We start from the raw sequence: 26,263 nt of genomic DNA, 5'->3' as shown, positions 1-26,263 counted from the left end.
TGGTTCAGCTGATTATAGAAACAGAGGGAGTTCTTGGCTTCTCTCCACTGTTTGCCAATTCACCTCCTAGGAGCTATTCAAGGTCCCTTTCAATGGCGGAAGATTGATAGCAGAAATAAAGAGAGATGAAAAATTAGACATTTTAAGATCTATTGCACACCACTCTATAAATCCTGTTTTAATTCCACTGAAATAGAATACAATTTGGCCACTTTTCAAAGTCCATTTGAAACGTGGGCATTGCTTTAATGTGCTCTTTCTAAAGAGGATTACAGCACAGATCTGCACACTTCTCAAATAGAAGGCCCATTAAGTTAAATGGCGCTTTCTCCCAATTAAGTGTATACTGTAGGGTTGCAGCCTTAGATTACTTATAAGCAGGCATCACAGCTTGTCAAAAATCATATATCTGTCCCTGGAATACTATTTAGTGCTTCAGGGATTGGAGTCATGTGATGTGAGGGTAGAAGATGCATTTTTTTTTGACAGCAGTAATGACCACATCTTATACTTGTTTAACTGCTGCTTAAGTCCCATGGAGGTTAAGCAAGTCCTAGCTGACTGAGTATACATGAATAGGAATGAAGCATCCAAGCCACCACAAACCAAGATCAGTCACAATAAAGGCTCATGGAAGCATCAAACCTGAAAAGGGACTGCAAATCATTACCCATTAATTTATAAGCTGGGATGCAGCCGGGGTCTGCAATCCTGCACAAAGGTTGCTAAAAATTTGACTTCCAATAAGCTTCTGCATATGGGCTGTTAATCAGTTTTCTAATGGTGGCACAGAGCTAAGCGCAGAAAAAGAACATGTGGAATTCAGGGAACAAGAGAAAACTATATAGTATCAGAAGATGGGAGTTTGCAGAGCCACCAGTGGAAAAAACCAACACAGCTGAAACAGAAACAAATTCCCTTCTCACTTGTAGGCTACCATTCTTATCGCAAATGTTGGACTTTAATGGTACATCTTAACATTAAAGCAGACTTCCCCAACCCAGTGTGCTCAGGATGTTGTCAGACTGCAATGGGAGTCATCCAGCATTCAGAGGGCATCAGGTGGGCAAAGGCTACTCTAAGGACAATTGTACCCGGGACTGATGGGTGGAAGGATGTAGATTGATACGTAAGTAAACAGCCTAGTTCTAGGTCAATTATGTGGGATTCGCATACCCCCTAGGAACTCTCTTAACATTGACAATATTATTGGGCTTGTATTTAGAGATTGTTTTGTTTTTGCAGTTTGCATATGCAGCCAAGGAAAGCTATCTGTCTCCACAAGTCACTTTCTTAAATGTTGTGCTTTGGGTTTGGGTTTGAGGGTATTGCACTTTCATTTAGATGCTTAAATACTGCTGTGTACTTAACAGTAGACATATTTCAAGGACTTCACAAGCATTCAAGCTATTTAGCAACAATATGGTTTTAGTGAGTTTGAACTGGGAGGGGAGGAGATCTGCTCCTCCATATCCTCCAGCGTTTCGCCAGTCTTCTTCCACTCAGTTATCTCTCTGCAACCTTGGGCAGCTGTGTGCACCCAGCTTAAAATCTTCTATCTTACTGTAACAGATTCGTTACCAGAGGATGAAGTCCCTCCCCTGATGGAGAATCAAACAAATGCACTGCAGTCACGTCAGCTGTATTTGTTCCAACTTAAAGAAAACACACAGCTTTTTAAATGAAGTGTTTCCAACATGCAACCACAGCTATACTTATTTACATAACTGGCATCATATTCAGAGATTTCTGCAACATGCAAACAATATCTTTCCAACCAAGGTCCTAGATGAACTCTGTGCTGCTATCTAGGGCCTTGAAATGCCTTCTTCACAGCCTTGCAAAGTATCACTGAAGATGTGATACGGACTTCTAAAAGTTTGTGATTGGCACCTATTTACTGTCCCTGCCTGCAATTTCTTGTGGGTTTTTTTGCCACGTTATAGGATATACATGTCTATAGCAATTGAAGTAGGGAGTCACACTGACAGCAGTCTTCTGATTCCACATACTCAAAGTGTATATTTTCAAATTATTCCACAGAACTGGGTTGAGGCCCTAAGTCAAATGGGCTGGATCAATAGTCACAATGGTCGTCAACCCCCAATTCTTGTTTAAGGCAAAAAAACCTGATCAATTAAAACACAGGTCCTATAATGCAGGTTGGTGTTAAGCTCTGGGTCTGAAATATATGAAGACTACAAAATTAAGGCTGCAATCCTAACCCCACTTACCTGGGAGTAAGCCCCATTAAATTCAATAGAAAAAGCAGAGGACTATAGTGTTACCAAAACGGCAAACAGCAACACTAAAAAGGTATTTCTGTGAACAGTTTTGAAAATTAATTTTAATGTATAACATTCTTTAGCAAATAGTTAAATAATGTCTGTCTACTGTAATTTTTTTGTTTTTTTAAAAAACAAAGTTTTCATCCACCTCGAGCCAACTTTGTAACAAACATGTATGAATTCTATACACTTTCCCCAAGAAAACCAAACGAAAAGTCAAGAGTAAAGCATGCAATGACTACCCAATCACATATCACATTTTTTTTGTAAAGTTGTGCATACAAACAATTTCAAAAGTTACAAAACCCACATTAATCTTTGAAAAACATTCCATGCATTTACTAATGAGAATATGTTAGCTGCTTTGCTTGTGTTTGCCCCATAAAAGGTTATCTGGACGCAGTTGGCCATGAAGGCTACCGTTAGTCAATATAAGTAAAGTGTACATTCCATATTAATACAACTTTGTTTTGAGGGGGAAAAGGTCATTGCCAATTGTGCAAAGTAGAAAATTCCCATCTTTACATTTTCTGGTTGCTAAATTTTGGTGCCTTGCTGAAATTCCTCTACTTAGGCACGAACATTTAGGTTTTATGGACTCAAGTCTTGTGCTTTTCAAGAACTTCAAGAATGCATTGCTCCAGAAGCTGCAGAGACTGGGAAATATTTACAATCTCCATAGATAACTGATTTCAGCCGTAGTTGGAGCACAATACCAAAATTTGAGGGAAAGCCTATAGTTCCATAGTTTAGGATTCCAAAGGTGGAGGATAGGAGGAAATCCAGAGACCTCACCCTTCAGTAAAGCTGAAGGCTGCTGTTAGAAACCCATGTCAGTTGAAAAACACTTTTAGGACTGGAGTGGATGTAAACAGGACATTTTAGGTTACAGTCCTCTGCAGAGGTAAGTGTTCCAGTACTGACAACTGAGAAAAGCAGGTATTGAGAACTTTCAATTTTTACAAGTTTCAATCCGATTTCCAAAAACACAAATACTCTACTTTGGGGCAGAGTCTGCAAGCAGCAGTTGGTGTTCAAAGTGACACCAAAGAGACAACCCAATTAATTCTTAAGCATCTCCAGTTCGTAGGGCAACTGTCCACAGCTGACTGAGCACAAGGGTTCTTTGCAAGGATGCCATGAAATTGCTCAACAGCAGGTTTAGAATTGCAAGTGGCTGATTGTGACCAAAGTTGTGATGCTAGAGAATACCGTTACACTATCATTTAGTAGCTGGGTCACACTGATTTGTGAGACGCTCACACAAGCAGCTTTACTGTCGAAACACATTGAAATGCCTCTGACTCTGCATTTGACCTGCAAGCAGATATGTATATAAATCCTTCCCATTCAACAATTCTCCTTAAATAGGAGGGATGGTGGTGAATGAACTCTTGTGAATTAGCAAACATGATTTAATGACTCTACATAATATATGGACACTTACTTAGGCCAATCACATAAGCAAAGGCATTGCCCACCACATTTCATGAATAGCGGTTACCATTTCTCTACCTTTCACATAAACTGACATTTGATCATGTGTGGAGAGGGGCTGTAACTTTTTTTTAATACTGTCAGTGGATGAAATTGGTTGAACTCTCTGTAGGTGTTGATGAAGAATGGAATTTACAACATACATGATTTCACATGTTCAACATTCTTTTAAAAATCATAGTTGAAAATCAAATTTCAACCTTCGGTAATTTCATGGACACTTGTGTCTTCTCAATAAGACAGTCTACGTACTATATACTACTAAATAACACAATCTTATCAATTTGCTCAATTTATTTTAACAAAATTGATTTAGAAATGTCACTGAATTAAACAAAACATCTGAACATGTAAACATCTGCCATGTTCCTGTAACAGGAGTTAATACCTGTGGACATTAGTATTCGTTTATTAGGAACACTATCAATTAATAAGGCTTGTCTTCAATACAACTAAATCCAGTTTGTTGCTTTAATTGTTCTTGCATTGCAAGTTAAATTTTTACCAAATTTTCTGATTTAGACAATGAAACATTATGGGAGAGTCAGTACCATCGGTTACAGCTGTTACAATTTCTCTGCCACATGAAAAACCTAAGCCAATCACATCAAATAATCATTGCTTTTCTTTAATAGATGCTCACCAAGTTATGTTAATTATGGTCCTTTAAAACACACACAAACATTTTGTAAAGGCTATATACAGTGTACATGGCTGAGCATGCACTATTCATAGATAGATACCTGCCTGCTGGATGTGATGTAATTACACAGTGCCTGAAATGATGCAGCTCAACTCCCATTTTAATCAATAATTCCAAGAGGAAAGTTGGTTTTACAATTGCTATATTTGCATGATTTTTTAAAAAATACAAAACACACTAATCCCATTTAAGAACTCTAGATGCAGATTCTACATAGGTTAAGGCAGTAAAAAAGCACTTCCTGATACAGGTGGTCTCAAGATCAATTAAAGCTGTCTGAAGCCATTATTTCCCTCTTTCATTCTCAACCACATCTCTGAAGAGTTTATGGAAGTTTTCTTTAAAATTACATTTAATAAAAATAAAAATGGGACATGGAAGAGACATGAAATACAACTTCAAAATTAATGTGAATAAAATTTTAAGGGCAACAACTAACCCATTACCTTAAAAAGGAATAAAACACGACTGATTTGGAGCATACAGCCCCTTCTTTAAAATATATTATTTGAGTAATTCAAGTAGAAGACTAATCAGAAGCAACTTCATGAACCATGCTCAAGTTTTGACCAATTTTCTCAGTTTCTTAATTCATAACAGTTTCTGCAAGTTTTGCATTCTTGGCCACATTTCTTATGCTACAGAAATGACTTTACTGAATGGTTCTAGTCATAATTTTTCCACTTATTTTGAAATATTCCCTTTAAGTCAGGGGGACTATTCAAGAGCAAGCATTTATGACTCCAGGCTCTCTGTACTTATAATTAACTTTATAATTAGCACATTCCATTAAGTATTAGAAATATATGGCAGATTTAACCAGAGTTCTTTGATTTAGGCATTAAGAAATTCAGAATGGACACTACTCAGAGTGACACTGTTTTACAGATGATTTAGGAAATTTTAAGACCAATCCTACTTCTCCAATGCACGTAAAATAGAGATAATCTGTTGTAAACAGGGCACTGTTGTAAAGACAAGTTGTTGTTTATAATTACTTTCCCCATCTGTTGAAACAGACTCTTCAATGTGTCTTCCAGTATTGTCATATTTCCTGTTAAATTATGTCACCAACTTATTTTCCTTCTGTTCCTGTTCTTAAAGATGGTTGTGTTCAAAGCAGTTTGTTTTTAAAAAAATCTGTTGAAATTTATATAAAATTCTGTACAGGTTCACAAATTATTGCATAAACAGCATAATCTTCACGACAAGTGTTTCTGCAACACACGTCCATCTCAGAAAATTCACGTTTCCCTTCTGGCCTTTTTCTTCTTTTTAATTTGTTTGGGAGACTCCCAGCTCTCTTCAGACTTGGCTACAAGTTTAAGAATAAATAATATTTACTGTCAATTATATTTATGTACAGTTCATTCATACATTTTTTTGAATAATATTTATTAAGTTCCCATGCCTCTAATTATATTATAACAAAAATCTTGCTTTAATCATAACTGTTTTAACCTCTTCATCATACATTTCATTCTACATCATACATTTCATTCTACTGAGTTACTCAGGTAAGGAAATGCAAAAATTAGAAATTCCACTAAGGCAACATCTCTATCTCTACATCTAGGTCAGGCATAGGCAAACTGGGCCCTCCAGATGTTTTGGAACTATGACTCCCATCACCCCTGACCACTGGTCCTGTTAGCTAGGGATGATGGGAGTTGTAGTCCCAAAACATATGGAGGGCTGAGTTTGCCTATGCCTGATCTAGGTAATGTCATGGCTTGGTATGACTTTTGATGTGGTGACGTTCAGTATGGTATGATTTTCCTACATAAACACAAGAAATGATCTTACACTGGGTCAAGCCATTGGTTCATTTAGCCCAGTTCTGTCTACGCTGACTGTAGGGTTTCAGATGGGAAGTCAATTTCCATTCACAAATGTGGTTCGTTATAGGCAAAGTGTCACATGCCAATTTCATTTTGTGACATACTGGTGCAGGAAAATAATCAAGAAACAAAGACCCTCAATTTCCCAGCCTCCTGACAGCTCAAACACATAAATCTGTAAATAACACGTTTTCATAGTGCATACAAATCCCACTGGTTTCAAAAACGGGACTGATGGATGCTGAATGTTCAGAATCATGCCTATGAGGGATAAGCATAATCTGCAAAAAGATCTGCTTGGTTCTTTTGTACAACCACCATTTGGTTGAATGAAAATAGAGTACTTCCCACTGAGTCTAGCAGGCACCTGGAGGAAGAAATTACTTACTCTGTGGCGGAGGCACACTGTTTTGCTTAACATTAGAAATAGGAACTTCTGTCTCCGGTAGCATCTGTGGCACTTGGGAAGTTATCTTGTCAGATTCACTCTCTGATACAGTTACAGATGGCTCAGTAGAAACAGCAAATGAGGGCATCGCCTCAGGCTAAAATAAAAACTGCAGATTAGAATACAGACTTTTTGGCAACATTTAATTATGACTGTTTAAAGCAGAGGATGCTGAGACATTTGAGTGCATTTTTAATGTTTCATTTGGACTAAGTGACAAAACAGGAGAATGAGAAGCTATCATTTCCAGACACAATAGTGTAAAACTAACAAATTACAACTGTGACCTATAACTAGTGTAAATTTCCTTGGATAATGGCCAGAAAAATATTTAAATAGCTGGGTCTTGTTAAATAAAAAAAAATTGTCACCGAAGATGCCTGACACTGAGATTCAGCTCTGGGATTTCTGCAGAACTCGTAACATATGCAAGGATATTCTTTCGGGAAGAATGGCAAAGTAAGAAATGTAAGAACGTAAGACCAGCCCTCTGGGTCGGACCAAAGGCTCATCTAGTCCAAAGATTCTGGGTGGAATTCTATGTTGCGCTATGATAAACAATCCATCTGCGCAAACATTGCAACTTGCCAGATGGTCTGATTCCCCCTGTCTCCTTCCCCCACAAAGTCTTTTGGGGATTCTCCTTACCCTCTTGGGAGTCTATTTTGGTGGTGCGGGGGGGGGGGGGAGGGAGGGAAAGCCCCACTGCACAAGCAAAAGTCCTTTGTTCAGGGTTTACACTAACAGGGCTTGTTAGGTGAATCCCAAACCCCTTTCCCACAGAGGCCAAACAGATGTCTCTGCATATGTATACTTCTTCCTGCTGTATACATGATCTGTGTTCATGGTATGCTGTGGTCTAGACTGATCTATAAGGAGCTCATGTGTAGAAGGGCCCTGAGAAATGGAACAACACTTTTTTGTTTATAAAGTTAAATTATACCTCAGCCTTTAGACCCTCAAAAATATGGGTGCTTTTTGTTGATTGTCAGTATTGAAAGTATGCCTAATGAACACCTAGATCTATTTATCTATACCTCAGCTTGTTCACTAGTGCTGATGGTCTTTAAAGAGAAAGCTATCTCCTCTTGTTGAACCTTTGAGGTATCTTCTGGAAATTCTTCTCCAGCATGTCTTTCCAGGTCATCAGCATCCTACCAAGAAAAAAGAAACACAAAGGATACTGAGGAACTTGAACCACTCTTTCTAATCCTGTAAAATCAATTCTGCTGCAAGATCAAATCAGTGTAATGAACCAGAATTTAAATACCTAATTTTGTAATCTAAAATCAGTTGCAATGAAACTTTCTCCTCTCTGCTTAAAAGATTGATAAAGCATTTCATGATAGTAATAAATACCACTGTCAGGTAAAAAGACAGAGTATAAGTATATCTATCTATAATAATAGCAATAATAATATTCTGCCTCACCTGTACAGGAGAGCTAGCCTCTTCTCCCTGCTTCTTCTTCTTCTTTTTCTTCTTCTTTGATTTACCACTTGCAGTACTTTGCAGAGTTGCTTCTGCCTTTTCTTTCTCATCATCTGAAGCCTAATATAAAAACAAAAAAGAACAGAGAATGTTTCATTAGAATAAGCTGCTTCTCTACATAACCATGAAATTAAACTATGTCAGTTTTCCAACCCATTTCAGTTACCGTATTTTTCGTCCTATAGGGCGCACCGGCCCATAGGACGCACCTTGGTTTTTTTTTTGGGGGGGGGGGAAATGAATAAAAAAAATTATTCCCCCCACCCGCCGCCCCAAGCCTTGCGCACACCTGCCCGAAGCACGGGGCACCCTATGGAGGGCTCCGCGTGCTTCGGGCTGCAGGCTGCCGCCCCAAGCCTCACGCACCCGGTGGGACCTCCTGCTGGGCGCGCAAGGCATGTGGACACTCACCGGGGCTGCAGGCTGTTGCCCGCAAGCCTTGTGAGCCCGCGGGAACTCCCGCCGGGCTTGCAGATAGCTTCCTGAAGCCTGGAGAGCGAGAGGGGTCGGTGCGCACCGATGCCTCTCGCTCTCCAGAATTCAGCGAAAGCCTGCATTCGCCCCTAAGAGGCACACACTTCCCCTTCATTTTTGGAGGGGAAAAAGTGCATCCTATGGGGCGAAAAATACGGTATGTTTTTAACACAGAGAATCAAGATGCATATTAAATGCACAGAAAAATGGCAAGAAAGCAGCAGTTGTCTATGGTATTAGTCCATCTTTTCTAAAAAAATTCTAAAAATTAAGAAGCATTTTTAGGATCAGACTAATTCCATGTGCTTTCCAACAGATCTCATACCAATACCTTTTGTGCCTCAGATAGTGCTTCCTCAAGCTGTGGAATGCAATGAGTCTTTTCTTCTTCTACCCAGTTTCCCCATTCCTCTGCAGGGGCATTCCAGTCAGAACTGGGATCAGCAGAAGATAGGCCGTCTGTGAATAATGAAGGAACAAGTTTCAAGTAGTACAGTAAAAGTCATGTGACTCAAATCACACACTAATTATGTCAATTTTTAGAGTGCATAACTTTGCTTTATTTGTCAAGTATTATTGGTCAAATATCAGTCAAGTATTTTCTTAAAAAATATTTGCTATATTACTACAGAAAACATACTTTAGCATAACTATTAAACTTGATACTTTGAAAAATATCAGTTGCTGTGAAACAATGAAGTTACCTTTAAAATTACTACAATTACCATTTTTAAACACACATAAAGTAGCAGCAACTATTAAAAAGCAAAAGCTAGTTTTTTAAAGGCAGTTGTGCCAACCGGGACTATTTTTCCAGCACCAATAGCATAATCTGCCTGGTTCCTGTAGAATGCAAGATGGGTAATTCCAGACAGTGACCTTGTCACTGGTCAACTGACTGTGTTTCTGTTCCCAATGGGAGACATTTGCAGTTACAGTGGTACCTCGGGTTAAGAACTTAATTCGTTCTGGAGGTCCGTTCTTAACCTGAGGTTAAGTGCCTGGAGGCGGTTGGAGGTTGGATGGCAGCTAACAGATTGAGGTTGAATCCTGACAGAAGTACTGTTTTTGGGGGACAGGAGGCGGGCAGGTGTGGAGGATTCCCTGGTCCTGAATGGGGTAACTGTGCCCCTGAAGGACCAGGTGCGCAGCCTGGGAGTCATTTTGGACTCACAGCTGTCCATGGAGGCAGAGGTCAAATCTGTATCCAGGGCAGCTGTTTACCAGCTCCATCTGGTACGCAGGCTGAGACCCTATCTGCCTGCGGACTGCCTCGCCAGAGCGGTGCATGCTCTGGTTATCTCCCACTTGGATTACTGCAATGCGCTCTACGTGGGGCTACCTTTGAAGGTGACCCGGAAACTACAACTAATCCAGAACGCGGCAGCTAGACTGGTGACTGGGAACGGCCACAGAGACCACATAACACCGGTCTTGAAAGACCTACATTGGCTCCCAGTACGTTTCCGAGCACAATTCAAAGTGTTGGTGCTGACCTTTAAAGCCCTAAACGGCCTTGGTCCAGCACCGAGGGCCTTCTGGCAGTTCCCTCACTGCGAGAAGCCAAGTTACAGGGAACCAGGCAGGGGGCCTTCTCGGTAGTGGTGCCTTCCCTGTGGAACACCCTCCCACCAGATGTCAAAGAGAACAACAACTACCAGGCTTTTAGAAGACAGCCCTGTTTCGGGAAGCTTTTAATGTTTGATGTATTATAGTATTTTAATATTCCTTTGGAAGCCGCCCAGAGTGGCTGGGGAAGCCCAGCCAGATGGGCGGGGTATAAATAATAAATTATTATTATTATTATTATAATTATGGGGCGCAAATCCACGGGTTAGGGGGCGCAAATTACTTGCCTTGCCCCGGGGGCTGACAACCCATGCTACGCCACTGAATGGAAACTAGCTTTGTCTATCAATCATGCTTTGTCAGGGCACAAAAACCAACACTATTTAGAAGCAAAATTGCAATCTGATCTGAAAGATGCTCTATTTAAAGTATAAGTGAGTTTGCTTGCACAAATGTCTCAAAAGATCTGTACCACTGAAATAACACAGTTAAATGAACCCCATGGAGAGAGCCATGCAGATGTTAGCAGAGACAATGAATAGTTTGCAGAACTAATTTATTGTAGTGGAAGCTTTCATGGGTGAGTGTCTCTTGCATAGTTTAGCCTTTTGGCCTTCGTTTATTTTTTAAAAGCATTTCCCCCCCCCCTCTTAGATGTACTTCAACTTACACACTAAGTAGGCACCTCATGCATTGAATAAATTCAGACTCTGCTCCCCAAAATGCATGTCACAATATATTTCTTAGATTTTAGGATAGTAAAACCACACTTCATTGTTAAAAGCATGTGGATAAACACCTGGTCCCATTTGTAGAAGACAAATGGATGATTAGGAATATGAATGTAAATCTTTCTAGTGTAAGTCGTACAAGGTTTTTAAAGAAGAACTTACTTAACCCAGACCATTCATCATCAATATGCGCCTGATTACGATTTAAATCCCACTGGAAGTCTGTAGTAGTAGGCTGAGGAACAGATTCACTGCTGGCTCCTGAAAAGAAGACAACACACACACACATAGAATAAGCTTTATGAACTGATAGGCATGTTACTACATATTAAGATATTTCAAATGGAAAAGGGCCTAGTGTTTTGAGAATTCTACATGCAATGGATTAACTTGCTTCTTTGCTGTCCCTGATATTACCGATTAAACCCAAAGAGAAAAGCTGATTTACATACGATCAAACATTCTACCCTATTCTGAAAATACAGAGAATGAAGTATTTTAGTAGTGTCTGCTAAGCTAATAATGATAGTTGACATTTCTGAAAACCAGTCTATTAACTACCATATACATTTTATACATAAGTTTTTCCAAATTTTTATGCAACAACTGATTCAATTAACATAGATGACCAGAGGTTTTCAGAAGCGTATAACTTAAGCATGAAGTTCATCTGTAGAGCAATTTTAAAATATTACCAGAAACTGGAGGATTTAGCCCCAATGAAGTGAATGAAGTAGAACTCTGTTCAGGAGGATTAATCCTTCCATCCACTCCAGACCAGGCTGTTGAAAAAATACAAAATAACCTATTTTTGCCACTGAAAATTAGGCACATATTAAGACAAGCCTCTTACAAGACTAGCTTTTTCCAATGATTTTCTGGAACAAAATATTCCAGATTCATTGTACAAATACAACATCTTGTAACATTGTAGCCAAGGATTTGACTCTACCATGTTTCATTTTATTGTAACAAGTAAAATAAGCTAACGGCCTGGAATTTCACAAGTGTCATAGTTCTAATTCACCTTATTCAAAGACTGCAAGATCATTCTTCTAAGCCTTATGCCTTTATAACCCCCCCCCCAAACAATGAATTAGGGATCTACTAGATCAATCAGCTACCTGGTGCTGTGCTTCAAACAAGCATTACTGTAAGCTGTGGATAATAACACCTTAAAATTTTATCTTCAGCAGGTAATAGCAAAAAATGATGATTCTTCTTTCAGAAATGCTCTTAATTTTATTAGTAACAATTTGGATTGAATTTTAACTCTTGCTTTGAGTTTTCAGATTAAAGTTAGGGAAAAGAGAAATACACTCTGGAACTGGAAACAGAAATCCTTGAAACTTTAAATTAAAGAGTATTTTCAACCCTGTCTACACATTTTTACACTTCTGCCCTTTCCACAGAAGCTGAATGAAGCTGATTATTTATACAGCTAATTATTTACACAGATTGTTTCTTAAAGTCCAAGCTGACTGAGAGATGGATGAGTAGGGTTCCAATGATACCCTGCACGGATATCTGCTGTTAAGAAGCTAATCTCCACATGGGCCACAAGTAGCTCTTTGTACCTTAACCATAGCATATAAAAGGAAAGGCTAAAGCTTCCTAATCAATTACTCAAAGAATTTTGTTACAACGAGAGCTGAAAGAAGAATGTTGGGCAAGACGTTAAAGATACATAATGCCATTTCTTAAAGACAGTTTTTGTTCTTAGAGAAACAAGCACTTACCAATACCAGGGAACAAAGTGCGCTCACCCCAGGTTCTGCCCACCAGGGAAACTCCCCAGTCCTTCCCATTTCCATGATCTCCAGCATCTTTTCCCCAAGCTGTCTCATTCTTCCTTTTGCTACCAGAAGATGATACTGAACTCCACTTCTCCTCACTTGCACCAATCTGAGGAGAAAGCTTTACAGGCTTTTCGTTCCAGTTGCCTCCATTTACTGTGGGGCCTTCACTCAGTCCTGAAGGAGCTTTTTAACACAAACATATACTTAATTGTAACATGTGTTTTAGTTGATACCATGAATGTACCTGATTAAAAAAAAATAAAAGTCATATTCTGCCAAGGGAAGCTCATAAAAATACCAAGATTACATTAGCATTTCCATTGAACTTTTTGTTGTTGTTATTCTGCTCTTATCTCATTTCTAATCCAGCCCTTTTCTTTTTCTTCAATTCTTGCTCAGGAAAAGCTGGTTAACTTAACTGAATATCACTCATCTGTTTCTCTGTTCATAGTTGCAGTCACTATCAGTTTTTTGCCATAACTATCCAGAGGGCAGTAACTATATAAAAATGGGTGAAATTTAGCCTTCACTAGATCTACAAAAAGACCACTTCTCCCTATCTGTACTAATCGTATTGTGAACACTTGACAATGTGTCTCACAAAACTCAGTTGTATTTAATTCTGAACAAATGGATGTAAAATCAGGCTGAAAGCCTCACAATTAACACAATCACAACAACATATTCCTATTATTACCAACGTCAATTCTCTTCATCTATGTTAAGAGAAATTAATGGTTTTTACTAATAATGCAGGTTAGTAAAAAGTAACTGACAGCAGAATTATAAAAAAGAAAGAAGCTGAAACTACACAATTTGAGTTAGGGGGGAAAACTGTACAGTAATTATGCAATACATTACACCCCACATAACTATGCAAAAGCTCCGTGTGAACCAGTGCACAAAATTCTAGGCAGTACCACAACTCCAATTAGGTTATTATATGCAGTAAATAGTCCTTACCTTGCTGAAGTGTAATTTCTCCTTTTCCAGATTTAGGATTACTAATTTGAGCATTCAGAACAGGATCACCTGATTAAGAAAAACTACATTAGTGACTAAATATCCTACTATAATCCTTTTATTTATGCTGATGGATAGGCAATCCTAGGCTCCATGTTTTTTAGTTAACACCTTTTAAAAGCGTTAATTAAATCAACAGAGCAGAGTTTCAATTATTAGTGTGTAATCTGTATTCTTCTCTTGTTCTTTAAGTGTTGCTGCCCTGCCCCCTAAGACGAGAAGTGAAAAACAAAACTAGAACAAGAGTCACATATCTACCTTTGCTTTTTCTGGTACCAACTGAAAGGGATGTTGCAGATGTTAGCTGTTCAGTGGAGATTGTAACTGAATTTTCCATAGCTGGTAGATTTGATTCTGGCCCAGAATCGGTCAGTACCTTGTCACGTTTACGCTGCTGCCGTTTCTCTCTGTTACTGATTTTTGTTTCCCAAGCGCCTGAAAGAGGTATAAAAAGCCATTAGTTAAAACAGAGGTAGTAACCTATCTCAGTGGTTTTCAAACTGTATTTCAGTGAATGTTGGGTGTTCCTCAAAAGCTTGTCAGAAGTTGCTCAATGAGGGAGTCACCAAATGGCAGACAAACTGATCTGAAAGACCACTTACCCATAATTTTTATTGCCTACCACAGGTCCCTGTTTGCTAAATACATATTGAAAGTCCCTCAATATCCAGCTTCACTTCCATATACAGTTATATAGCTTGATGCTCTCTCAAACAGTTCTTTCCCCACTTTCAAATGTCATCATTGCAGGTGCAAACTCTGGCTGTCTTGAAATCTTGTGGGCATTTTTTTTTAATAGCTATGAAGGAAAATCATTCTAATAGTTACACCCAAGTTGCTTTTATTGAATTTCCTCCAACTCAAGTGCAGTAATCACACCCAAACCCCAAAACACATTCTGAAATGTTTGCTCCTTCCCAACACTGAAAATACAATGCCAGTTCAAGTCTGATACCTCAGATTATCTGATAAAACCTGCAATTTAGGCAGCAATCGTAACACAATTATATTCTACAATTACATGAACTGGCAGCTTGCTGCTCCATATGGATAAATTGACCCATTAAGGCAAAGAGTTCAAACCTATTAACAGATTAAAAACAGGTTTCATTTTAAAGACCGTAATAAAATGAACCACAAATTTCTTAAAATGTTTTTATTAATAGCACCATTATTAAATTTTTAACTTGCCCTTCCTCCCAAAGGAGCACACAGATTTTTTTTTTTAAAAAAATACATGCTTTTCAGTACCTTCATCAACTTCCTTTCCATCAACGCGTGACTGGTCCTGCACTGTTTTAGCATCTCCCTTTGGTTTTTTCTTATTCTTCTTTGACTACAATAAAAAGTAAGTATTTTCTATCAATATTAATTTAAGCTATCAAAATACCTAAAGTTGCACAGTTATGTTACATTAAGTAGTAATCTTTTTGAAATGCACTGCTTCACACTGCAGTACAGGCATTTCATAAGGGGTCTAAAAATGCCCCAAAGCAAAAGTATAGGTTTTAAAAACTTGAGCTTCACAAAAGCCAATATTGATTAAAATGTATTACTTAAACAGAGATGTATTTTATAAAACATCGTACAAATTATGGCTGCTATCCTAAACCAATTTACCTGGGTAGTCCCCCTTTTCTAGTAGCCCCATTGAACTTGGTGCATCTCTATTCTAATTAGACAAATTTATGATTGTGCTGAAAGAGTCTATTGTTAACAATAAGCATACCAATGATTATGGTTGACAGTATTGTCAAATACTGAGGTTGCACATGGGAGTTATTTTTTAAAAAATGTATTCCCGTATAAAAACAATGTAGTCACAATGTAGACTTTATGTCAAACACAAGAAATTAAGATATGAACCAGAGGTTGAGAAATGGACTGCTTCTCTTTTTAATCTAGTAATAATTCCTATACTTTGGTAGAGTCAGAAGGGCAGGTGCTTTCTTCTGATGCTACACTGAGTTGCTTTATAAGCTTTCCTGAAATCGGTATGAGGTCAAGGAAGTATGCACCCTTCTCCAAGCATGGAAGTCAGGACTTGCTTCTAGTCAGACTAGATCTCAGAGGCACAAAGCTCAATGTGATTGTAAAGATTGGATGGTGCAACAAGACTATTTGCTGGTGGCAAATACAGATTTTGGCTGGTTACCAACACTAGTCAAAATAGTAGAGCCTTTGCCTGAAATTTGCTTTAGACACTATCAACTTATATATATTATCTACAGTTTTCCATCACTTACAAATAACCAACCTTTTCAGCTTTCTTTTCTGCCTCTGACTGCTGTTTAAGGTTGTCTCTTCGAACTGCCTGTATTACTTCCTCTTCAGACACTTCATGAGCAGGTTGACCATTAAGCTAGAAATCAGAAAATTGTCACATTAATTTTAGACAGAGTTCACATAACTACACATTGTATTTCACTGTTTTTCAGTCTAAATGTTTAATTCTACCGAAGTCTGCCAATGTGACATACTTACCTATCCACTACTTTTTTGCTCACTTCTAGTTTAGAACAGAATCTTAAAACTTTCACTTAACAACTATTCACCACAATTTAATATGACCAAGAAAGTGGTTTAATATGAATTGCTGACTGGGTCACGGTTACATAATAGAGTCACAGCAAAGGGTTGTATCTGAAGAAGTGGTGAGTAACGCAACTGGTTAATGCAAGGATTTCTGCTTTTGAAACAGGAATCCCCCTCTCCTGCCCCTGCAATCTGTTCTAGGGGCTCCCCAGCACAGATCTGGGGAGGGCACAGGGCATGAATGGAGGAGAAGAGAGGGAAAATCCATTGTGCAAGTGTAAATCCTTGTCCTGATGAGATGAGTTTGTTGAATACTGCCCAAGGTTTTGTTAAAATTCCACCAAATGCACTGTTATGAATGGAAAGCAAAGACAGAAAAGGGAGCTAGTAGTATTTCCCCAGTATTACTGAAAATATGGGCTCAATTTACAAACAAACTGTGTTCATTGGTATCTCCAAACACTTCAGTGCTATTCCACCCACAGCTTAATAAAAATGAAAGCATAAGCCAATTTACAAATTGGCAGAGAAAAGGCTTTGAGAAATTCAAAGATTGGATTGTTTATAATCAAGTAAAATCTCAGGATGAGATGCAAGAATGCATAAAAAATACAGAACTTGCTCTATTTGAATATTTCCAAATTAGAAATTTTCTAATAAATTGGCTATGACAATGTGAGACATCTAAACGATTAACTGAATTATTAAACATATGGGGTAAAACTGCCTGGTGGACTATGTTTCAAAATGGATACAGGTGATAGGAATAATGATAGGGATCTCTATTCCAGTGTTTCCCAACCGGTGTTCCGGGGCACACTAGTGTGCCGCGAGACGTTGACTGGTGTGCCGTGGGAGGGAGGCGGGCGAGTCCACATTCACCCCCCAAAAGGCCATTTTCTGCGTGCTGAATAAATTCTGCAACTTACTATTTCATAATAAAGTAATTATAAAATACTTTCATTGTGTTTATTTGATTCCTATTAAAGAGAGTTACTTTATATATAGTCAATATAGGCACAGAGTTAATTTTTTAAACATTTTCTAATGGTGGTGTGCCGCGAGATTTTTTTCATGAAACAAGTGTGCCTTTGCCCAAAAAAGGTTGGGAAACACTGCTCTATTCCAATTGAAAACTGTAAGTATATCTGGAAAAAAAATACAATCATATTGCTTCGTTAACTTTAATATATAATGCAGAAAAACTCTGGATATTATGGTATTTAACCCATTTAATACCAGTAATTATAGTTGTTGGAATTGCGGTTCAACTAGAGTCAATTTTATACACTGTTGGTGGAAGAACCTTGAAGCTAAGAATATTGGCAAGAAATAATACCCGATGTAAGTTCTACTTTGAAATATATGCTTTGAAGGACCACCAAATAATTTTGCTTACATATTTGGAAAGTACCCATGGAGGGGAAAAATTTGTCATGTCATACAATAGTGGCAGCACAGATTCTATATGCCAAATATGGTGGAAGGAGAAATTCCTAGTTTGAAGGAATGGTATATCAAATTATGGGGAATAGCTGTTCGAGTAAAATTACTTGTCTATTTGAGTTTACCAAGGGAAAAAGGTAATCAGATCTGAATAGGATTAGGTACAATTCATAGAATTTTGGAATAGCAAGCAGCTATTGGGTTAGTTATAACCCTTTCTCAAGTTTATGAAATTTGAGATAGATGTCAAATTTAACAAAGAAAGATTTTTTTTTATTCTACTCTAATTTGAATCTTGCTTATTTCTACCTTTCCCCCTTAATCTTATTATAATTAAGAGCTAAATTGTCTTCTCAGTATTCTTACCAATGGGGCATATAAATGTATATATTACTATTTAAGATGATTTATTAACGATACAGATATCTAATATTAAAGTGAGTATTAACAGGAAGTCTCACTTATCCACAAAAAGTGGAAAAAGTTAAATGAGTGGCACTGCTTAATTTCCAAGCCTCAAATAACATTGATGTTTCTTTCAATTGCATGTAGTCCAAGGCCACAAAAGCAAATCCTATCCTAAATATTATGCAGTTAAGGAACAGTGATATTACAGTACCAAAGCTAAGGAGGTCTTTCTGGTCAAGGAGTTGGGAGGGAAGACTCACTGGAAACCTAGAGGTATACTGCCTTCAATTACATGAACCAAAGGCAGAATAGAAGCGAAATAAGAATGTTGAGTTAAGAATCTGAGGCATCATCTCATCTACAACTAAAATTAGTCTCTGCAATAACAATGGGTATGACCCAGTGAATCTCACTGATTTCAATGGAAAAACATGCAGGTGGTGCTTAAGCCTTTCATTGAAGCCTTTTGAGAAACTTGACCTCTGCACTCCCTTCACACTGACAACCCCCAAAATACTTCATGTGCCCTGCTTCTTTGGCAACTCAACTTTTATGGATCATAATTAAGCTGGCTTAAATGGAGGCCAAAGAAGAAAAGAGGCTGTGGGCCAAATGGGACTGTATGTGTAACATGGGCCAATTCTGACCCACAGACCAGTAGTTCCCCATCCTGCTTTAGAACCCCAAAGAAACTGCTCAAAAACTGAAAGTTGAAAGAATTTGAAATAGCACCTACTCTTCTGCCTCAGAGCAGAGAGCTCTAAGATTAAGAGAAGACATTATAATGGCTTAGTTCAGATGAAGGAAGATAGTTATCAAAAAGGTAGATTGCACTCAAGTTCATTTCCTATTATCCAAACCATGGTTTGGAGGTTCAGAATGTGACATTTCAATCAGGCCTATGTGTTTCGCCTTCAATTCCCTGTGTGAAGAATTAGTGTATTTTCCAGGCAGACATCACTACAGGACTACTGCAAAAATCCGATATTTTGAGATACATCCCCTTAAATTAATGTCTACTTTCTGTATCTGACACACAGTCACAATTCACAACAAAACAAAGATGAAGCTCACTAGTAAGATATCTCCAGTTAGAGGGTTTTGGAGCAACATTTGACAAATTTACAAAAAAAAAGAAGAACTTTAAAATAAACACTTTAATAGCTAATGTGCATTATTTGACATGCCCTGGAGCCACTTGGATGGCATAGTTTTTATTCATCAAATATTACAACTTTAAGAGTAAAAGTTGGATAAGGTTATATTTAAAATCTAGAACAGTAAAGTGACTTTCATCTTTACAGGAAAAAAGTTCTAGTGTTTCCTAGAAAAAACCTTGAAAATATTTGAGACATGCCTAAAACTTTATTATAAATGCTTTATTTTCAAACATAGGAGCCCGAAGTTAGCAGTGTCATGAAACCAATTTCTAAATATAACTACAGTAGTTTGAGTTCGTGTCAAATTCTCATTTTACAACATGAGCGGCTGGAAAAGGCAACAGTTGCAGAATACTCCCTTCTACAATTACATCCAATCCTTGATTGAAATGGAGTAAAGAATCTAACCTTTATACATATTATGATATACTCCCAGCAGCCTTGACACAATTTCTTAGGCAAAACACATAGTTTAGTTCAAGTTTAGAAGATTTTCTGCTTCTCTGTCCAGAAGCTGGTAATAGCAACTGAAACAAATAACCCTATGGAAAGTGATGAAATCTCTCAGCTAGGACAGTCAAAAATATCAAAAAAGAACATGGCTCAACAACCAGGCTTTGAAAACTTGATCTTCTCTCTTGCACAAAGTACTACAGCAGTAGGGAGAGGAGAAACATCAAGCGATCTGACTATGGCAGCCCAATTCTTGCCTACACCACAGCATAAAGCAATCACATTATACACTATGGGATTATATCTCCTGTCATAGTCACATGTCTGCCCTGCAGCAAACGATGCTAAAATCTGAGGCATAATCACAGAATTGTACAGTTGGAACTTGGAAAGGGTTCCAAGGGTAATCTATGCAATGCATAAAGGTAAAGGTACCCCTGCCCGTACGAGCCAGTCGTGTCCGACTCTGGGGTTGTGCGCCCATCTCGCTTAAGAGGCCGGGGGCCAGCGCTGTCCGAAGACACTTCTGGGTCACGTGGCCAGCGTGACAAGCTGCATCTGGTGAGCCAGCACAGCACACGGAAACGCCGTTTACCTTCCCGCTAGTAAGCGGTCCCTATTTATCTACTTGCACCCGGGGGTGCTTTCGAACTGCTAGGTTGGCAGGAGCTGGGACCGAGCAACGGGAGCGCACCCCGCCGCGGAGATTCGAACCGCTGACCTGACGATCGGCAAGTCCAAGGTGCTGAGGTTTAACCCACAGCGCCACCCGCGTCCCATGCAATGCGTAGGGTGGGGCAAAATTTCACAAAAGACTTAGGGAGAACCAAGGCTGTGCTGCTGATACAAAAGTGGCCATGGCATGTGGCAGAAGTTAGGGGAGCTCGAATGCAGGAGAGGGCCTGACTGGAGTTACAAAGTCATCCCATACTTGAGATTTGATGGCTAAAGAGCTACAGGATTTAGCACAAGGGGAATCTCTGGTAGTTGGAAACTAGTTTAAATGACAGCTGTTTAGCTTGTCACTTTAATGATTATTGTATCATTTTAATGTTTTAATGGTGTTTTATGTTTTATTGTTATAGGCCTGAGTGGTTTATAAGAAATACTTCAAACTTTCCCTTTCAAAATCTTCTCCACCATGGAGGCTAATCAACAAAAGCCTATGACTTTGCCACACACATTGCTTATTTGTTGTTGGGGAATAGTAGATATGGATCTTCTCCTCAACCCTAAAATAATCTGGCTTAAACTGGCCTCAGTGAACTTGACAGGCTTTGAGGCAATGGCTCCTACACAGTCTACTAATCAAGTACACTTTATGGTTAGGGCAGGACAGGGACAAAGAGGCATGTTGGGATGCTAAGCAGGGTCAGCCTGTCAAGCAAAATAGCAGGGGTGTTGGCCCATGCAGAAGCCTAAGTATTGGTTCTTGCATTACACATGTTGATTGACTGAGGTGTGCTTAGATGTCTAAAGCTCCTCCCCTTGCTTTCGTGTGGGATGATAACCTGGAATCCTGCCTCCTGTTGTTCCAAGCAGCTAGGATTCCTTCAGCAGCCCTTATGTTATTGGCAACTGTAACTGGGTGTTGAGGCTGGTGCAAGAGAGAGACAAATACTCCAAGGTATGTCTGATTCCTTTCTGCTGCTGTGGCGTTTTGCAGTGTGTGTGCAAGTCCTAGGAGCTCCTTCTTTTGGCCATGTCATGAGAATGATGTGGCTCTCTGATATTATATGGTTTTTTTATTGGATTTTTAATATTAATTTGTTTGTTGCCCAGTGCACCTTGGTTACGGGTTAACTAATAAATGAAATTACCAAAACAGATGCATATTTCTTTTGCCAGATATTCAAAAGGTAAATGAGGGCATCTACCCACTCGTGGGATTCAATTCCCATCTCATGCTTCTCAACCTCATGTGCTATGCATTGAACGACTAGAGGTTTCTGCTGTCAATATGTCCAAGGAAATAACTGAGGGAGAGCAGGGAAAGCACACCTCTAAAATAGTTGCAAAAACTTTTTTTCTTCTCTCAGTAAAATGTACACAGCTACAGCAGCAAACCAGCCATTCTTTAATTCTTCATTGAAAAGGGGTGTTTTTATAAAACGAGGAAAAAGACTTTCCCTTCCTAGAGTTTGAAAAAGAATAAAAGGCAGGGACAGCTACAGTGGAGGGGAAGCCTTTTCTCCTATAACTTTTCCCTCGAGAAAGGACTGTAAAAGCAGGAATGAAGAAGGAATTTTTCCCTTGCTTGGATACCTGCTCTGCTGCTGCTTCATTCCTTCCAGTCTGGGGTCTGCTGAACTCTTGAGTAACTCTCTTTCAACAGCACACAACACTCTAGCTTGAAGTAAGTGACAGTCAGGAGCCAGTTAGCACCACACAGGCACTGAGGGAAATTGAAACTTCACAGCAAAGATATGACTGGTGGTGGGCTTCAGTGAGGAATGCTCTCTTATATGCAAATGACTGTGCCCAGAAGAGTTCTAATTGGTAAGGTATTGCAAATTACAATCAAAGCTGTCTGAATGGAAGATTGTTTAGTCTGGATGCCCCACCACATTATTTTCAATGGGAACTCCTAAACGAGTAAAGGACCTGCCTGAATTAACATTAGACTGTGTACATGTGCATGCAGACTGACCAGCAGTATCAGAGGCTGACAATGGATTCCAGAGAATTGAGTGATCAGATTGTCATAGTGACCGATAATTATATGTGTGGGCAGGAGAACAGAGAGTGGGTTCTGGGTTTCTTGAGGGTGAGAACACCCATCTGACAAAGTTTTAAAACTATCCCAATCTACCTGCATAGGAATTATGGGCAGAACTTGATAAAATAAAATACTATTTGCCACAAAGCTCTAACCATCTTTCGAAATTATCGTTTCAAAACTGGCCCTACTACATTTTAGCCTTCGTGAGATTGCAGTCCCTTGAAAACCTGCATGAGGGTGGGGCAGTATAAGTGGCGAAGGAGTGAGTGGCAAAAACTGGATTCCAGTTCCTTCTGCTCCATGAGTAGAAGGGGTTTTCCTGTTCACAGAGGTCTAGTTACAATCAAACCCACGGGAAAGATAATAAGATGGTCCAAGGTATTCTGGGCAGTTTACGGCTCTGAAGGCACAAAACAGTTTAAAGACAGCACTGCGTAAGGCATATTGCAGTGTGTGGAGTTACCAATCACAAGCTAGGTCTCCAGAAGGGGAAAAAATCTGAAAAGGATGGACCCTGTCAGATTTCACCTGAGCATCAAGACGAAGATGGAATCAGGAACCCCCTAAAGCTGCTAAACTGCTATTCCAACAGATAGTTCTCAAGAACAAGGAATTCACCCATTTTTACGCTAATTGCTCCTCAAACCACCAGCCCCACAAATTTTGCTGGACTGGCTTCCCCCCTCATTAGCAATTCAATGCACTGCTTTAAAGAATCCATCACTACCACACTTTAAAGTGGGGAGAAATTTGGGTGCCATATTTGAACACCCTGCTTATCTTGCCCTGTTTATTAAATCTGTCAACAGCAACAAGTTTAACATGAACACCATTTTAGCCCATTGAAAACTGTCAATACCATCTTAAAACATTGCCAATGTACCACCCACAGAGGCTTGTTGATTTCAAGTTTATACAGTATTACTATTTATCTTGCCTAAAATTGTACCACTCTCAACAACAAAAAAGAATGAGATGTAACACAATCTAGGCTATAGGATGCTATTGAACAGAAACCCTCAAATTTATAGGAGCTAGTATCAAACTTTTAGACAAGCATTTTCCACATGTCTGAAAACTACCGTAAATGCTTAGATGTCACTTCTTTCTAGAAAGCACCAAGGGCGGGAAATTTCCAGGCCTGTTCACTTCCATGTTAATTTGCTTTTTAATATTCAGTCTCCAAATCCAGAATAATCTTCCTTGTCCGTCTACTCCCAGACCACTCAAAGAGGGAGAATAGCCACTTTTTAACTACTTTGACCATGAGAGCTGTGTGAATAAAAGAGTGACTATACAACCCATTCTACCAGGTTGATCAAGGCTGAGTCCAATGTATACCTAGGATTAAAACATATTATTATTAACAGACTTATCTACACCAAATGAGATAAAGTTAGAAAGTTTTATGTTGAAGTCCTAAAGGTCAACTATTCAACACACTGTGTGTAGGGGAAGTCACGTGGATCCTCAAATGAGAAAATCACCCATACTGCAGTACGTATATGTTCACTGGTAAGAAGAGAGCTGGAGCAAACTGTCTTGCCGTCAGCTAGAACCTGTAAATTGACTGTTCACGCTCACAGGTGCTTGTAGACATTACATCCTTGATAAGAAAAACCTCAAGGCGCAAAATTCATGTAAAACTGCAGCTGCAGTTCTCTGCTTCAGACAGTACTTGGAAAAGCAGGAAAAAAGAAATGGGGGGGGGGGAATGAGGAGAAAAAAGAACATATTTAGAAATGCAACATCAGGTGCAGCCACTAGCGCTTTCAATTAAACACATACACGAACACCGTTGTGATATGCAGAATGTGTGAAGCAGAACCAGAAGCGCTACAGTTTTCTTATGATATTGGGTCAAGACATTGAAACTCCCTCCATTCCACCGACAGCCACCCATGCAAATGTTCTCTTTTCCCACCGTGTTTCCACTCACCCTGCCCGTTTTCTCCAGCGGCCTCTTTTTATTCCTCTTCTTCTGCTCGTCTCCCTTCAGCAGGAGCATCGTCCCAGGGACCCCCTTGTGAGGAGGGCCTCCTCCTGCTACTGCTGCTGTCAGGCCCCGCGTCGCCGCCACTTCTTCCTCGTCTTCTTCGTCGTCCTCCTCGGCGGTTCTCCTGAGGCGGTTCTTCCTTCGAGCATCCCCCGCCCGGGCGCAGGCCGCGGCCCACAGGAGCGCCAGCAGGAGCAGCAGCGCCAGGACGGACGTGGAGAGCAGCACCAGCCAGGTGGGCAGGCGCTGCGGCTCCAGGCCCGGCGGCAGCTCCAGGCCCAGCTCGGTGCGGAGCAGGCCCACGCCGGCCGACAGCGCATCCCGAAGCCGGGCCGACACCTCCTCGGCCTGCTGGGCCACAGCCTCTTGCCAGCTCGGCGAAGCCATGGCTGGAGCAGCGGGGGCCGCGACAAGAGCAGAAACTCGCCTCACGCCGAGCGCATCGCTCACCCTCCGAGGAGAAGCCGAAAGCCCTTCGGGTCTCCCGCCGCCGCCCCGAGCCGGAGGAGCGAGAGAGGCGGCGGTTGCGCCGCTGACTGACTTGATTCGGCCCAAGAGCGCAACGTCACCCCTCCGCCGCCGAACGTCGGCGGCCGCAGCGTTCGGGCGGGCGAGCGCGCACGGGGCGGCGGTGACGGAAAGGGGTCACGTGGAGCTCAAGGAGCCGTTGGCTGGGAAGCGCCGCTTGCGCCTGCGCGCTTGCGACTGAGCGTCTACGTGCGCTCGGCGCCCCGCCCACTCGATTGGCGACGGGTCCTTCTTTCCCCCATCTGCCCATCCCTTACTGTTGTTACGTAGTCGGCGCAAGTGGGCGGTTCCTAAAGTGGGCGTCACTCCTGGCGCGGGATTGGGCAGCGAGAAGGACTTGTAAGCAAGTAATCTCGACGTGGCAGTGATTTCCTCGCCGAGGGAGGGGCGGGGAGGAGGAGGGAGGGGGAGGACCCGCCGGTGCCGCCCTCGACCTGCCCCGTCAGAGCTTTGAGGCGAGGGAAAGGGGAGGGGGAGAGCGTGGAGGCTTCTTTTTCTGAAGCAATTTAATACATAATAATAATAGTAGATGGAATGGAGTATCCTGGGAAAGGGTATGGCTGGCAGCCATGCAGGCAGAAGTAAGACCCAGTGAATTTAATAGGACTTACTTCTGAGTAGCCAGGATTAGGATTGGCTGCAGGGCTGCCATCTCATACGCCTGAGAATACGCCCCACTGAACATCTCTTGCTTGCATTACAAGCATGCTCCAGCCTTTTGCGAGCTCTACTTTACAAGAAGGTTGGTTGTAATGGTTTTTGTTTTTGTTTTTTAGGTACAGTAATTTCAAGTATAGGCAGACAGGTCCCTCTCTTAATTACCCCTCTGTGCATCAGTAAACGAGGGGAATTAAGACTAAGAGCTGAGTGGGGACGGGGGTGCTCGTGTAATCTCACTGTATACAAGTTGTACAAGTCACAATAAAGTATTTTAATTCATTCAATTCAATTAATGTATTTTGGCATTTCTTGAGGCGTGAAAACCTTTCAAAGACATCTCTGCAAGGGCTACAAAATACAGTGGTACCTCGGGTTAAGAACTTAATTGTTCCGGAGGTCTGTTCTTAACCTGAAACTGTTTTTAACCTGAAGCACCACTTTAGCTAATGGGGCCTCCTGGTGCCGCCGGAGCATGATTTCTGTTCTCATCC

At 40.3% G+C, this 26,263-nt stretch overlaps 2 protein-coding genes across 3 annotated transcripts in view; both read right to left on the bottom strand.

The window, feature by feature from the left end:
• LAPTM4B (lysosomal protein transmembrane 4 beta) overlaps window positions 1-26,263 on the bottom strand; it is a 135,091-nt gene that overhangs the window by 58,970 nt on the left and 49,858 nt on the right. The window lies entirely within an intron of this gene.
• On the bottom strand, window positions 4,062-25,200 carry MTDH (metadherin). 2 transcript variants are annotated; one of them, XM_081204662.1, is made up of 13 exons: window positions 24,528-25,200; window positions 16,122-16,226; window positions 15,116-15,200; window positions 14,123-14,299; window positions 13,805-13,873; window positions 12,809-13,024; window positions 11,738-11,824; window positions 11,205-11,303; window positions 9,074-9,201; window positions 8,209-8,328; window positions 7,815-7,931; window positions 6,718-6,874; window positions 4,062-5,803 (listed from the first exon to the last, which is right to left on the bottom strand). In XM_081204662.1, the coding sequence occupies exons 1-13, from the start codon at window positions 24,969-24,971 to the stop codon at window positions 5,733-5,735; spliced, it is 1,875 nt and encodes a 624-aa protein (XP_081060788.1). In that variant the 5' UTR covers window positions 24,972-25,200; the 3' UTR covers window positions 4,062-5,732. The 2 variants fall into 2 exon arrangements, with proteins under 2 accessions (XP_081060788.1, XP_081060789.1); XM_081204663.1 differs by having other exon boundaries at window positions 12,782-13,024; window positions 24,528-25,193.

This window comes from Podarcis bocagei (assembly GCF_964188305.1).
Source record: "Podarcis bocagei genome assembly, chromosome: 8".
NCBI classification, from domain to species: domain Eukaryota; kingdom Metazoa; phylum Chordata; class Lepidosauria; order Squamata; family Lacertidae; genus Podarcis; species Podarcis bocagei.
The sequence above is the reverse complement of the archived record's forward strand: the minus strand, read 5'-3'. Positions and strand labels throughout refer to the sequence as shown.

Bases quoted from the DNA above. Each gene is read 5' to 3' on its own strand.
- MTDH (XM_081204663.1), bottom strand. From the start codon at position 24,971: ATGGCTTCGCCGAGCTGGCAAGAGGCTGTGGCCCAGCAGGCCGAGGAG. The intron at 14,300-15,115 runs GTACTGAAAAGC...TACCTCTTTCAG, and splicing joins TGGAAAGGAAGTTGATGAAG to GCGCTTGGGAAACAAAAATC. The intron at 11,825-12,781 runs GTAAGTGCTTGT...TTTTTTCAACAG, and splicing joins CACTTTGTTCCCTGGTATTG to CCTGGTCTGGAGTGGATGGA.